The following is a 15356-nucleotide window of genomic DNA, read 5'->3' on the forward strand; positions in this document are numbered from 1 at the left end:
TCTAATACCACTTGTTAGAAATTTGAAGGACTTAACTGAACAAAATATTTTTATTATACTAAAGAGTAATTTGTACAACACACTTCCTACACAACTTTTACACACTCTTTAAAGCACACGTCACACACCTCCACTAATTGATTTCTTTCACTCTTTCTCTCATACATGTAAAATGATACGGGCACTTCCTATTTATACAATGCATAGTTCGGTTAGAGTATTTTCTAGAATTTCAATTCACAAAGATAGCAAACTCTAGATATAGAAACTACTAGAAACTTAGAGAAAATGGAGAGAAGTCGATGATATTTAACAGGACAAAAGGAAGAGGACCTGGACATGAGCGAGAAATGGATCTTTCTTATTTATAAAAAGTTGTGGCACGACCTTACTCTGGGTAATTGATCCTGACCATCATTGAACTTTCGAGTTTTTTCATTTCAGTTACTAAACTATTTTTCTTTTCATTTTGGTCACTGAACTTTCATTTTTTTTCATTTTGGTATTTCAAACCAAAAATGTTTAGGTGGCAGCCGGAAATTGACATGTGACAACCGGATTTTATAAGTTTTACTTTGAAAATTTATCATACATACATAATTTTACTTTGAAAATAAATTTTTTGATCAAATAATGCATATATGGCAAGTTTTCAGGTTAAAAAAAATTAATTACGGCTGCCACTTAAGCTTTTTTGGCCTGAAAATACCAAAATGAAAAAAAATGAAAGTTCAGTGATCAAAATGAAAAAAAAAATAGTTTAGTGACTGAAATGAAAAAACTCGAAAGTTCAGTGATCTTCAGGATCAATTACCCACCTTACTCTACTTGATTTCATTGGAGTATCAAGATTGTATATACTGTAATCAATATACAGATATGTAATGAAATAAATCATGTCGAGTAATTCGCGAATTCTCGCAAACTCATGTCATCTTGGCAATATTGTTACAAAGCATGCAGAAGTGTAATAACATATAGTCATGTCATGTATGCCATCATCAATTAGATGAAAGAAGAAAGAAATTTGAAGCTAAATATGAACGCAAGGATATATATATATATCTCTCTTGGAAAATCAACCTGAGCTGGCCACATCAAATATGGGAGAAATATGTGGATAAGATAATGGTCTCATCATTACCCAGCACTTGAATCTCTTTCCTGTTGACAGAAAAAAAAAACATCAAACTCCAACCGCTAATTGAGCCATAAAAAAAAAGATTGATCAGTTAAAAAAAATTAACTTCTACACTGAAAAATTCAGCACTGCAACTTAGCAAAAGAAATTTTAGAACATTTACCCATAATTCGAAATCATACACCATTTTCAGGAAAGAAAAGGCAGAAAAACTCCATAAGTAATAGTTATGTTCTAATTTAAGTTGGCAGAACAGTATGATGACATTTACATATATTGTACATACCATGTAGGGTGTATACAAATGAAGTTCCCGACTTCAAGATCCACATTGCTGCAAACTTTTGGACTAAATATGACCGTTCCTTCCTTTCCTCGATCGGATAATGTTTGCGCGTTATCTGGCAAGTGGAATCCCTGTAGACACAAACCTCAGTAACTCGCAGAACATACAAAGAAAACCACATATTTTGCTCAATCAAGGTTCTTTAGCAACAAGCAAAATATTTGTTAGATTCTATCTTAAAACCAATTGGTGTTAAGTGAAGATGTCCAACTAATATTTAAACACATGTTCACACACACAGCCAATATGGGATTTCCCACTTCAACACTCCCCCTCACGTGTAGCGTGTTCGGGCCGAGCAACAAATCCCCCCACGCTTCGCGTGGACTGGATCAATTTCAAATTGTGTGAATGGATAAGGCATGTTAGATTCCATCTTAAAACCAATTGGTTTTAAGATGGAATCTAACAATATTAAAAATCATCCAGGATGGTCAACAATGACCAGCAGTAGTCTTTAATGATAAGCAGAAAGAGAGCCCCAACAACTCTCAGTTAAATTGCTAGGCTCCAATTTTACAAATTCACTTAATATCATACTTATGTGAACAAAATCTCGCATGAAATGATACTAACCAAAATCTAACTTTCCCATTAACTGCCCGAGAGAGACTGAGATCTTCATTTAACCATCATTTAACCAACTCGTTCAAATAAAATGATTTAATAACTTAAGTAGTAAGAACCTAGTTTGGTCTATTAGATTTGGGGATACAATTAGGAAAGTGGCTGAAGTATAAGGTTTTACAAAAAAACTAGTTTGAATTTTAAGCACAACCTCTACATTCTCGCCAAAGGAGCAGTGACAAACTATCAAATTCGCATCCAAGTATCTTGAAAGGATCTTTACAACAATAGAACATGATTCATCTGTACGCATATACCAAACATGATTAGCAAAACAGTTTGAAGAAATGTTGGATGGCCAGAAGCAATGAATAACCTAAAAGCTATACCATCAGGTCTACGTCCCATCTGTATCCTACTTAAAAAATCAGCATCCTTTTCCTTTTCACTTTGCATGACCTGCTGCAACTTCCCAAACAATCCGATACTGCAGAATTGGATAGCAATACAAATATTTCACCATAAAGTAATTTCACTTAAAATATTATCCCATGCATGCTTAAAAATGGGAAAAGTACACTTCTATTACTTACCCTGACAATTTAGCAGTAGTAACATGGACCTCTTCATTGCTGAAAGAAGTTGCAGCTAAAGCTTCTTGAAATTGGTCGGCCATAGTCTGCTTCTTCATCACCAGGTTTGCAAGACTTAGGCCGTGATGATCAGCCTGATGAATAAACACACATTAAAGCATTAAACAATTCTTAACAGAATAAACAGTTATAAAGCAATTGCAGCCAACTTTTAACAATCTATAAAGCCAAGAAGTACCTCGTCATCACCAGATGATCCAGAATATACTGGTTCTGGCTGTTCTTCATTGTCGATGATTCTCTCCCCTAATGATGATATACTTTTCTTAACAATGAGCTGTGCCTTCTTACCTCTGGTTCTTCTAGGCTGCATCAATTACTGTATCAAACAAGTTTTGTAGAGCCTTTTAGAAAAGAGGTATTGCTAATGGATGAAAGCAGACCATTTTAGAATTTTCTTTTAGCACAACATTTCCATCTTGAAGGCCAAATAAGAGCTCAGCCATTGAATGTTTAATGAGTCCATTCCCAAAAGCTTCCACTTCAGCAGGCAAAATTGCCAACTTTTCATTATTTTCTTCATCAACACCTTCAAGGAACTCAAAATTCATATCTTCTAAAGTTCCATCCTCATTTGGTTCCAATTGTTCAGGCATGTCACAAGGACTAGGCAACATGACATTTTCATCCATATAAGTATAAGGTTGAACCAGTCCATTTTTATGCGACTTAAAATGCAGAGAAAATTTGGGCTTCAATTTGCCTCTGATTCCTGTGAACCGTAAATGGTACTTATAGTAAGAGAAAACAAGCACTTTGACCCGACAGATTAAACTTCTACCCTGTTTACACTATCACAGAAAGTCTGCAAACAAGCAAGGTCATGACAACCAACCTCAGGGACCAAATATCACAGAACCTAGAATAGTTGGAAGTAGGGAAAAAAAAAAGGTTGGAACTAGGGTTTATTTCCCATAAAAATCATTCATTAAGTTTCCAAGTATGAGAAAACAGACAAGGTTTATAAAGATGTTTGTGCTACTTAGATTTTGAATTTCCCGTGGAACTATCACTCCTGCTTTGGTCTTGTCTTGCCTTATTAACCCCGTTATAGTATTTTTCCAATCTATGTCTACCAAGGATCATTATTTATCTCATATCACAAGTCAAAAATGGGAAAAACTTAATGAACAAGAAAAGCGTCCCGACTTCCCTTTTTTCAACAAGAAAAACTATCAAGGTCAAACTATTAAAGCAATCTCAGACTAGATGTACCTCAGAAAGATACTTGACAGGAGCATATAAATGTAGCTAAATAAGCTTCTGTTAAGTTATCAAATCAGAAACTACCTTTACAAGTATTCTCGGCGTTTGAGAAAGCAGAAGCTGCAGGAATCACATCTTCATTCAAATGTATCAATGCCTCAGCTTCTTTACTTATCATGGACCATGTCCGTGCTCCATCTAGCTTTTGATTTCTAAAACAACCAACATCATTATCTTTTAGTAGCTTTTTAGCACTAGGGTTAATGGTATGTGTTGAGAGTGCATAGACATCCTGTTAAGACATACATCATAAAGCACATCCATGGAATGACGTTAAATATCTTTGATAAAGAAATTAAATCAGTATGCAGTACTAGTTAACAAATATAATGTCCGTAAGACATATACCTCAGCATCCAAACTAACTTCGTCATTGTGATGATGAGTAGATTCCTTGCCTTGGGAAAAATCAGGAATTTCAACCTCATCCTCAGCAAAGAAACTCGACTTGTCCTGATCAGAGCAACATATATACGAAGAGAAATCAGAAAATAGCCACTTGAATTGAACTGCAAATCTCTAGCTTTCCTCTAATATAGAAATTACATCATCTGAGCCTGAAACAAAAAAAAGAACATATGTTACAAATCTTACCGATAACTACAGAATCACATACGAAATAATAGATTAAAATTAGATACCTCTAAGCAACTCCAACCGCGATTGAAGCAACAATCCTTTCTACAATTATACAGAAACAATAGTAAGAACAAGGATCGCATACAAATTAACGTAAAAAAGCAGTGGCACTAAGTACTGACCTCTTTCTCTGTATTTATATTCAAAGATAAGCAATTCTCTCTCAAATCTCCGGTCAATTCTTCCTCGTCTATCAATAAATAACCAAAATAAAACTCAATAAAACCCTAAGCAGAAGAAAATCACCCGATAAACTAAAGAGAATTACCAGAGATACTCTGATCAGAATCGCAATTTCCCTTAAGAAAATCACACAATCCAAAAAAAACAAAACAATGAGCATGCATTAAGCTTAAAGATCAAAAAAATGAGACGTTAGTTTCAAGAAATTTCACCGGGAAAGGATTTTGCCGCCACATTTTGGTCTCCTTGTCCTTGCACCAGCTGTACACACCCGATCCGCTTTTATGACAAAGCGGATTCCTATATTGGGCCTAAAACCTTAAAGATCTGGCCCAATGTTGGGCATTTTTGTAATTAAAAAATACGTAAACACCAAATCGAAAAGGCGCTTCTAAAAAGTCGCGCCTTTTCTGTCCGATGAGTAAAGCTTACATAGTACGCAGCATACATGAACCTATAGAACTAGCCTATCAAGCCGTTGATATAGCCAAGTACGATCAGTATTAGATCCCAATATAAGGTGTACTGTAGGCCTTTCTTCAGCTGATTGTTGTCCCATAATATAGGCACAACGCGCGTAAGTTTAAATTGTTAAAAATAGACTATTTGAAAACAAATGGTTAATTTTTGTAATTATTCAGCGGAGAGAAGACAGAGAGTGACTCACTGAGTGAGTGTAAATCTGATGAAGAAAAAAACCCTAAAAAGAAGCTATAGAAAAAGAAAAGAGAGTAAAATGAAGGGTACTTTAGCAAGGCATTTACAGGTTCAATTAGGTCAAGTTTCTGCTATCCCATTTCATCAGTATCAGCAGAAGCAGTCTTCATTTTTCACTTCAGCTTCGAGTAAATCCACTGTTTTCCAGGAATCTGAAGCTACAGATGATGATCCGCAGCTCCGCTTCGAGAACCCCAGCGTTGGCGACGGTGATGAGAAAGATTTCATTCTCAGTCAGGATTTTTTCTGGTTTGTAATTTTGGAGCTTTGTAATTTCTTTTGCAAGATTTAATCGTATTTTGGTATTAAATATTTGTGCATTATGGTGATTTTGGTAATGGGTATTGCCGTATTGGTTTTCTATTGGAGGTTTAGTTGCTAATTGTGGATTTGCAATGATATTTCATATTCCTTAAAATCCAAATTTAGAAATAAATTGGGAAATGTGGATTAGGTTCGAGTTAAGTAATTGGTATTATAACTAAATGGCATATCGAAAAATGTGGATTAGGTTTCTTCGATGTGCTATTATGCTCGAGAATGAAAAACTTACCATGCTACTCTTTTCCTGTGAGTGATTCACGTATTATTTAAATCGAATGCTAGATCAATGCGGTGAAATTGAGGATGTGGAAGTCTGATTTTCCGCTCTCTGTTTTTTTATGTAGCACTCCGGATTATATTACACCTGTAGATCAAAATTTACTAAACAGCTTTGATTGCAGCAAGGTAATGCTAATCAAGAATTGAACTTTGTGCACATTTTGTTAAGGGCTAGCTATCTAATTTCGATGTCTTCTGTTTGAATGTTGCAGGAAAACATATCATGCCCTCAATCACCAGAAAAATTAACCACTATTAAATCCAAAAAACTTTGGCGAGGTAAGGATAGTTGCTGCCTTGAGCTTGAGCTTTTTCCTGGTTAGATAGGAGGTCAATGCTTTTAGGTTAGAAAATTTGAAGCACGTTATTTTCATCTGTCTGTCATCATAAACCTTTTTTATTCCTTGCCGTGTTTGTGATCAGGCAGAGAGGCACTAATTATCTCTCCCCTTGTTTCGTATTCTTTATTTATATTTCTCTCAGATGGTACCCCGATGAATCCTCTAAACCCAACCCTGGGTGACCAGCAACAAAATATGGAGATTGTGAATGATGCTTTTTATATGGATGAAATGAAAATTGAGAAAACAACAGCACCTGCAAATCATAAAGGTCCAAGTTATGTATCACAATCTGCTGTTGCTTTGCGTTGTCGGGTTATGCCCCCTCCTTGCATGAAGAATCCATATTTAGTGGATGCTTCGGAAATGGAAGTAGATCCTTTTGGAAATCAAAGATCAAAATGTGCTGGTATGATATTGTTAAATTGTCAAAGCAAAGTATTGTTTGATAGTATTGGAATATCTTTTTACTTTGTTCTGAGCAGTAATTTTGTGGAGATGATGAAAGATTCCATAGATCTCTTTAAAATAAATTGTTCTCCAATCTGCAGGTCTTTTCTCTACAATTGTTGGTGGAGATGGCCTTTCACGCTATCACACAGATTTTCATGAGATCCAGGTAAGTATCCAGAGATTTAAACATGTTAAACTCTTAGAATCATCAGATTGTTGGTAGTTGTCTAAATTGCTGTGTTTTGCTTTCTTCTTTAGCAAATTGGCACTGGAAACTTCAGCCGTGTCTTTAAAGTTTTGAAGAGAATTGATGGTTGCCTGTATGCTTTAAAACTTAGCACAAGAAAGTTACATCAAGATGCAGAGAGGTAGTTTCTTTATGCGTTGTATTTGCAAGATACTTTGTTTGTTCAATAAACTACCTCAGCCAATATTGTTTGCACTTTTCAGGAGGAAAGCATTGATGGAGGTTCAAGCTTTGGCAGCATTAGGTTTGTAACTTTTATATAACTTTTTCAAATTCATGCATTTGGTTCTGAAGGCGTAATTTTTAAATTTCTTTGCAACCTTTTCTGTAGGATGTCATGAAAACGTTGTTGGATATTATTCTTCATGGTTTGAAAATGAGCAGCTCTACATTCAGATGGAGCTCTGTGATTCCAGCTTATCCATCAGTAGAGCTTCCCAGCCATTCACTGAGGGAAAAGTATTGAAAGTTTTATATCAGGTTAGCTTCTCTAGAGCGTTATTTCATGTAATTCAAATGTTTGTTTATGAGTTGTTTAGGTTTCATTTATAAACAAAGGAAGGAGTAGAAATGGATCCTTATGAAAATATGTTTAAAGTTAAGGGAGCTTATCAATATATGATTGGTAATATTTTCTATACGTCAGTATCTTCTTCTCTTTCTGATGCAAAGATATGAATAGATGACCCCAAAAATTCGGTATCCTTCAAAACGGCCATGTGTGTGGAATTCACGTGCCATCTCCAAAGGTTTAGTCCTATTTGAAATCATTGAGCTTCATTAGTGTGAGAAATCAGATTTTTTATCTCAATTTTAAAGTGCGTTATCATCAGTATATAACTTTTGTATCTCTAAAGAGAAGGTTTGTACTGGTCACGAACATGATGCGTTGTAGAACTTTACCAAGAACAAGGAGAAACAGGAGCACAGAAATGCATGATGCTATTTTTGTTCTTATATTATTGTCTATACTATTAATCTTCTGCTTGCTTGATTCCGTTTCAACTTGCTGAATTATGAAGTATGCCAAATTCTAAACATTGTCGATGTGGATTATATGTAATTATGTCTCCCTGCTGAAATGCATAATGTTTCTATACACAGGATATGAAAATCAACTTTGTTTCTGCCAACTTCTATACTAAGCAAAATAATTTAGTAGTAGTTTTTACAAAGTTCACGTGTACTGATATAGGAATAACTTTTGAAATTGGACTATTTGCAGATTGCAAAGGCATTGCAGTTTATCCATGAACGAGGAATTGCTCACTTAGATGTAAAACCTGATAATATTTATGTCAAGAATGGAGTTTATAAGCTTGGTGACTTTGGATGTGCAACTCTTCTTAATCAGAGCTTGCCAGTTGAAGAGGGTGATGCGCGTTATATGCCACAAGAGATCTTAAATGAAAATTTTAATTATTTGGACAAAGTTGATATCTTTTCCTTAGGAGCTGCTATTTATGAGCTTGTAAGAGGCTCACCTTTGCCCCAATCAGGATCTCAATTCTTTAACCTGAGGGAGGGAAAGTTGCCACTTCTGCCTGGCCATTCGTTGCAATTTCAGAACTTACTCAAGGTACCATTGCTGTTTATCTTTTCGCTATGTAATTTATCAAGAAAATTTTACTCAAATTTTTTTAATTTCTGCTCTTGTTCATTATATTTTCGTGTTCTGTTTGCACATATCAATATAGGAAGACCATTAAACTCGAAGCTATAAATTTCCTGTATTTGCTTAAACAGGCTGCAGTATTATTTTGATTATTATTTTGAGATCTTTGTGGTTTCTATAACCTGATGTTTTGGCAATTAATTCAGATCATGGTAGATCAAGATCCGGTCCTTCGTCCTTCCGCTAAACAACTCGTGGAAAATCCAATATTTGACAAGATGGTTGGAAGAAATCTGAGAGTCTTGGCAAAATCGTAGTTAGATATTTATGACCATAATTTTTTGTATATGCGGCCGCTAATGGTGATGATCTGCCGTTGATATGTGGTAAAAGAGCACCGGCTAGATGTGATTGGCCAATTTTGTAACAATATTTATATCAGTACACTTTCTGCAGCAGTGTGCAGGTTTTGTAAAGTTTAAGAGGAAATCTATATTTAAAGCATGACGGCAAGTAATTGCAATGAAATTTCCTGCTTTACAATCAATTAATGCAGGTGCACAATTTTAATTAATTAAGACTTGAGCTAATATACTATCCACAAATATTAATGTAATAGCTAATTAGTTAAGACTTGAGCTCATTGTAAACTAAAATTATGCATGTTTGATAATTTTTAAAAGGCTTAGTTAGTTAAAAAAATCTCACCTTGAACTTTTTTTTCGTTTATACCATGACTTTGTAAAAAAAGTCATTTGTACCTAATTTTGAGTTTTTAGGTTTCATCTCTACCCAGTACATAAATATAATTGACAATTTAATGAATTCAAGGATGAAAAAAATAAAAACAATTAAATAAAAGGTTATATTATACGTCTAATTAGTATATAAACATAAATTAAAGGATTATTTTAAACTTTTTTTCAAGTGAAAAGAGGCAATTTTAGTACTTTTGGGAAGAGATGAAACATAAAAACCCAAAATTGGGTACAAATGACTTTTTTACAAGGTGAGGGTATAAACAAAAAAAATGTTTAAGGTGGGGTTTTTTAAGTAATTAAGTCTTTTTAAGATAAAATTAGCAAAATCTAGCTGCAATATGTAAAATTTTGGCGGTCACATAGGCATTTTTAGTCGGAAAAACCAAAATAAAAAAAATTAGTAACAAAAATGAAAAAAAATTAGTGACTAAAATGAGAAAAAATGAAAGTTCAGTAACTGTTAGAATCAATTATCCCACAAAAATACAAATGAAAGTTTTTGTTTTTTTTTTCCTATCGCTTAAAGAATTAAAAAAAAAATCACACTTTATTTATTAGACTATTTATGTTCCAATAGAATTGTCCATTTTTTTTATTTCAAATTTTTCATTTATTTTTTATAAATAGCAATTCTTAAAATTAATTTTTTATATCATTTTTATATAAATTTCACTAATAAGCCAATATTTAGAATTATCTACTTAAAATATGTGATATAATAAAAATTAGTGATTAAATTAAACAAAAATATAGTAGAAAAAATAAAAAAAATTATAAAATTTGTAATACTGATTACTATGCTTTTGTTAACTGTATACCAACAAGAAAATCAACAACCATGTTGATATGGACAGACTATTGTTTTGAATAGTGCGATTTAATCCATCTTTTTTAACCTAATTTATTGTATATATGACGTGTCAACAAACGAGTGAATATATTATCTTTTTTTTAGCTATACACTTTTGAAAATGATTTGAGATAATGAAAATATAACACGATAAGAAGAAAAACAAAAGATGGCACAAATTGGTGAGTTATATACTAGGGAGAACCACCCTATGGCTAGGGTGAGATCCAGCCCCGGCTGGAACCGTTTATCTTTTTTCCAAATATACGTAAAAGTGTAAAAAGATATAGATAAATTTATTTAAAATTTGAGTTCATCTGGAGATTAAACTCGAGTTGGCGAAAAAATAAAAATGAATTAAATATTTAAGTATGGACTAAAACTCTAAAAGTAAGTTCTTATTTTGCCACCAGTCATATATGAGGCAGTTTCCTAGTACTTTAACCTCTTGTTTTGGTTTTTGTTGTGGTAGCATGGTTTGGAAGTAATGTGATGTAAGCATTGTAGCAAAATCATGCGTGCTAATTAATTTTTAACATCAAAATCAAAGTAGTTTTCATCATACCAGATTTTGATGACTTTAATGCTGCGTGGTTTGATTTAGATCCACGCCTTCTTTTAACTCTTACTATATGGAATTTTGATCATTTTATAACTAAATCCAAAATATTCATTGATCTGCTGTCGTATTGATCTTCAACTGCCAAAGTTAACAATTTTCCTTGTAACGTATGAAATGAGAGAAAATAGTTAATATACAATTTGTATTATGTTTTTGTGGGTTTAACTGCAGAATATTCTCTCCTTAATCTTGAATATCCACTTTTATATTGTTTTTACATGCATCATTGATATGAGACTGTTTTTTGTTTAAGTTGCACTTGATTTGTATTCGGCAGAAGGTATAAATTTTGTTTTAAGTTAACATTAGTTTTCTAAAAAAAATTACCAAATAATTTTAAACGGTGTAAATCAACTTTCAACTTTGAAAAAAAAACACAAAAATAATTGAAATATGAAGAGTTAATGTCAACAAAACTAAAAGAGATGAATACTTTTAAGAAAAATTATAAAACGCTTTTGTATTATTAAAAAATATTAAAAGCTCAAACGGCCAAGAAAAAACTAAAAACATTTATATTATAATTTGATTTTTTTTTGGCATATAAAAGTTTAATATGCCCCATGAACTTGAGACAAGATCACCACGCTGTTTTGAAAGAAAAAAACATCCCGAATTTGGTATTTTTATTCATTTTACCCTTTATATAAGTTGTCAAAAACAAATGATTGGTGCATTATATACAAATTGGAGCTAATGTGTTACAATATTTTTAGACAATTTGAAGTCAAAGGGGTAAAACCAAGCAAAATATTGAATTATGGGTGTTTTTTTTTTTTTCTGAAACCACAAATTTGACCTTAATCGGTTTTGTGTGTCAAGTTTGGAAGTCAAAACGAACTTCTATTGTTTCTTTAATGCCTTAAATCTTTGTATACTCTTATTTGATTTTAGGTATGTCATAAAACTTCATCAATTTTACACGTTTTTTCAATTTAATCACGTTTTTTAAAATTTATCATAATTTTTAATTTTTTTTCTAATCTATATACAGTGTTGACGTGACACTCATTCATTGGTGCAATTTGTTAAATTGTAAATCATTATTAACCAATGAATGAATGACATGTCAGCACCGTGTATGAATTTGGAAAAAATGAAAGTTGGTATATTTTTATGACAAATTAAAAAAAACGTGATTAAATTGAGACAACGTGTAAAGTTGGTGAGTTTTTATGATATTAACCCTTTAATTTTTCTATCATATATTTGTGCAACATTTTTATTTTATTCTGCAATTTTTTTGTACCTATGTGTTTTTCTCCCAATTGATCTCATGCATGGTTTTTTATTTGAAAAATTTATAAAAAAAAGGCTCTCTTTTAAATTTTATTTATAAAATATATCTTTAAAAAAAATCATACTTTTTTTTACTTGAAAAATTTATAAAAAAACATTTTAACTTTATTTGTAAACATATTCTCATTTAGAACTTTAATTTATACTCTAATTTTTTATACTTCCATCCGTTCTCTTTTTATGTTTAAAATTTTAGGTTTACTTGCTTTTAATATCATGAACTTTAGCGTATTTTGTAATTTTAATAGAACTTTTTATTTTTGATATATGAACTATTATTTTCTTTTTGCAATTTTAGACACTAAATGATGATGTGGACACTGGGATCTGTTTCGGTGTTCTCATCAGCATTTTTCACATAAATTCGCTCAGTGTTTTTAATTATAAATTCAAAAGTTAGTGTTCATTATTGTCCAAATTAAAAGTCCGCGTTAAAGTTGCAAAGGTTTAATGTCATACGAAATTTACGAATTCATCAATTTTACAAGTTTTATTTTTAATTTAATCGCACCTTTTAAAAAGTATCATATTTTGATATCTATTTTTTTTTTCTAAATCCATACATGGTGCTGAGTTGGTACTTATTTTTTGGTGTAATTTATTGAGGTGGAAAGTCAGTTTTGGCTGACACCTTAGCAAATCACACAAAAGCTCGTAAAAAAATCAATAAAAATTATTTTGGTTCTTCAACTTGAAATAAAATATCAAATCTCGTGATTTTGAATAAAAACATCTAAAATTAGACGTTTTAACTCGTTTAACCCCTTTAACTCCAAATGAATAAATAGTTTGTTGCTATATCAGTCTTAATACCCCAAATTATTTTTGCACCTCAACAAAGGGGGTATGAGTCAAATTAACCGATTTGTGGATAGTTTTGTCGAAAATCATGAGATTGCCCTTAAATGATATTTTTGTCAAATTGAAGGGGTAAACTAAAAAGAATCCACTGCCGGTCAGGCAGTCACATCATTTTTCCTTTCTTAGCGTGTCAATGGCAAAAGAGTTGATTAAAATTAAACCCTACCCCAATAATAATTCACATTTTTTTTATTAAACTCTACGAGTCATGAGTTGTCTTCTCCTTTGTTTAACCGAGAAAATAAAATCTTTAAAAGAAAATGATAATATGTGTTTAATCGAGAATTTTATCATATACGTTTAGTATTAGTGGTGCTTACTGATTACTTTATTTTTTCTTAGACAGAATTGTTTATCTAGCCTATTTTTTTTTATATTTTCTATCATTTGCCACTAATGTTTTTGATTTTTATAATTATATTTTCATTTTAAAAGTTTATTAAAGCTATGTCAAAAACTTTATATTATATTTTTTAAATCACAAACTTGATTTAATATTTGTAAATATATATTAAACTATAAAATCTGTTAAAGGCATATTGCATTTTAATACAATTGACGAAATTAAAAATTTAAATCTGTAAAAAGTAAAGGTCTAAATACAATTGTAATAATTTTTTTTGAATTTTAGACTTAATAATAGAAATTTTAAAAATTTAGTTGTAGTTGATAAACGTCGTAAAAAAATAATTTTATTTTTACAAATAAATATTATATTAATAATTTATCATTGTTGGATGAGCCATTATTACATAGGGAGTGACTCTTCTTAAATTTAAAATTTTCTTCAGTCTATTTAGATGAATGACATTTCAATAAAATAATAAAAATCTATTTCATTTATGTAAAAGTTATTTAGGTGTCATTTATAAATGCACTTGAAAAAAAAGAAATTTTTGAATTTAAGGAGCCATGTCATTTCAGAAACTATAATTCTTCTCCATATTGTCGGGGATTTGTGATTAGGTAAGCTTGAAGAGAAATGTTGCAGCTGATTAGACAATTACCTGGCTTAACTAGATTAATTAAAAATTAGTTAAAGTAATCTCAAGTGGTGTTTGGTTTTTCCTAAGCAACATTAGAACATAAAATATACTTTCGCAGATTCAAACCTACGGTTATGAAGAATATTCGATCCATGAAATGAGGTGACAATTATAAATTAAAAAAATAGATGTATGACTATATGCTCAATCATTCACTTTATTTTATTATTAACATTTGTCTCTTTCTATTTCTTTTAATTCGCTAGCAAACTATTCATCCCAAGATTTGGTAAAATTTAAAATTATAGTATTATATATAATAGTGACGTCTTCTTTATATCTTCAGTCTTACATTGAAAATATAGATTATAGATAGTAATTATATATAACAGTATATAGAACTTTTTAAATTCATAATTTTTTGTTGTAATAACCGCGATTTAAATTTGGATAAACAAAAAGTAAAATAAGATAATAATTTAAAAATATAATAATGTTAATTCAACACATGTTTTAGGTAAAGATGATATTTCAGAAAATTCAAATTCTACTAATGTTATGATCACTTGTGTATAAATTTATCGGCACTTTATGTAACCTTTTCAATTTTCCACTCTGCCGTAGCCATCGATGATAAACTTGAATTAACTTGGTCATCCTACAGTGATTTCTTAACGCAAGTAAAAAATAACAATTTTCCGAGAACTTAATAGAAATTAATTTATAATTTGCAATTCAATTACGATTCATGACTCAAATAAACTTCTGGAAAATCATTAATTCAAGAAAAATTTCTATAAAATAATAATTAATATTATTTTTCTAAACTTTGAGAGATGTTGGAAATTGACTTTATTCATCGATAATTTTACTAATTTTTACATTAGAATATCAAATGTTATATATGCTATATTTTGCATTGTGAACATATATAATAGTTAGGCATAAGGTTCCAATTTGCAGGATGCAAAAAAGTCCAAAAAAAAAAAAAAGAGTTTGCAAGAAAGTGAAGCAGTAGGAAGTTGAAAATCCTAGTTGCAATTTTAAGTTGAACAAAGGTCCAAGAGCCGTCTAATTTGATTATTTTAAAGATATCTCACTCCCAATTCTTGGGAGAACATCAAAAACAAAAACAAATCTATTACTTCTGTTACTTGGTTTCATAGAAAGCTGTAAAGAGGTCCCAATGTGAACTACGAAATTCAA

The 15356-nt window shown here is 31.3% G+C and overlaps 2 protein-coding genes across 2 annotated transcripts; one reads left to right on the forward strand and one right to left on the reverse strand.

Annotated features, from left to right (window-relative positions):
- Positions 1-832: 832 nt before the first annotated feature.
- On the reverse strand, positions 833-4526 carry LOC126687880 (uncharacterized). Its single transcript, XM_056106249.1, has 10 exons — positions 4520-4526; positions 4322-4426; positions 3998-4205; positions 3091-3419; positions 2886-3014; positions 2648-2781; positions 2444-2541; positions 2266-2357; positions 1428-1558; positions 833-1164 (listed from the first exon to the last, which is right to left on the reverse strand). The coding sequence occupies exons 3-10, from the start codon at positions 4089-4091 to the stop codon at positions 1098-1100; spliced, it is 1074 nt and encodes a 357-aa protein (XP_055962224.1). The 5' UTR covers positions 4092-4205; positions 4322-4426; positions 4520-4526; the 3' UTR covers positions 833-1097.
- A 785-nt stretch (positions 4527-5311) lies between these two features.
- On the forward strand, positions 5312-9299 carry LOC126688301 (wee1-like protein kinase). Its single transcript, XM_050382952.2, has 10 exons — positions 5312-5761; positions 6181-6241; positions 6328-6394; positions 6599-6865; positions 7008-7075; positions 7168-7277; positions 7360-7400; positions 7488-7636; positions 8382-8735; positions 8978-9299. The coding sequence occupies exons 1-10, from the start codon at positions 5481-5483 to the stop codon at positions 9086-9088; spliced, it is 1509 nt and encodes a 502-aa protein (XP_050238909.1). The 5' UTR covers positions 5312-5480; the 3' UTR covers positions 9089-9299.
- The last annotated feature ends 6057 nt before the right edge of the window (positions 9300-15356 follow it).

The sequence above is a fragment of the Mercurialis annua genome, linkage group LG6 (genome assembly GCF_937616625.2).
Source record: "Mercurialis annua linkage group LG6, ddMerAnnu1.2, whole genome shotgun sequence".
NCBI classification, from domain to species: Eukaryota; Viridiplantae; Streptophyta; class Magnoliopsida; order Malpighiales; family Euphorbiaceae; genus Mercurialis; species Mercurialis annua.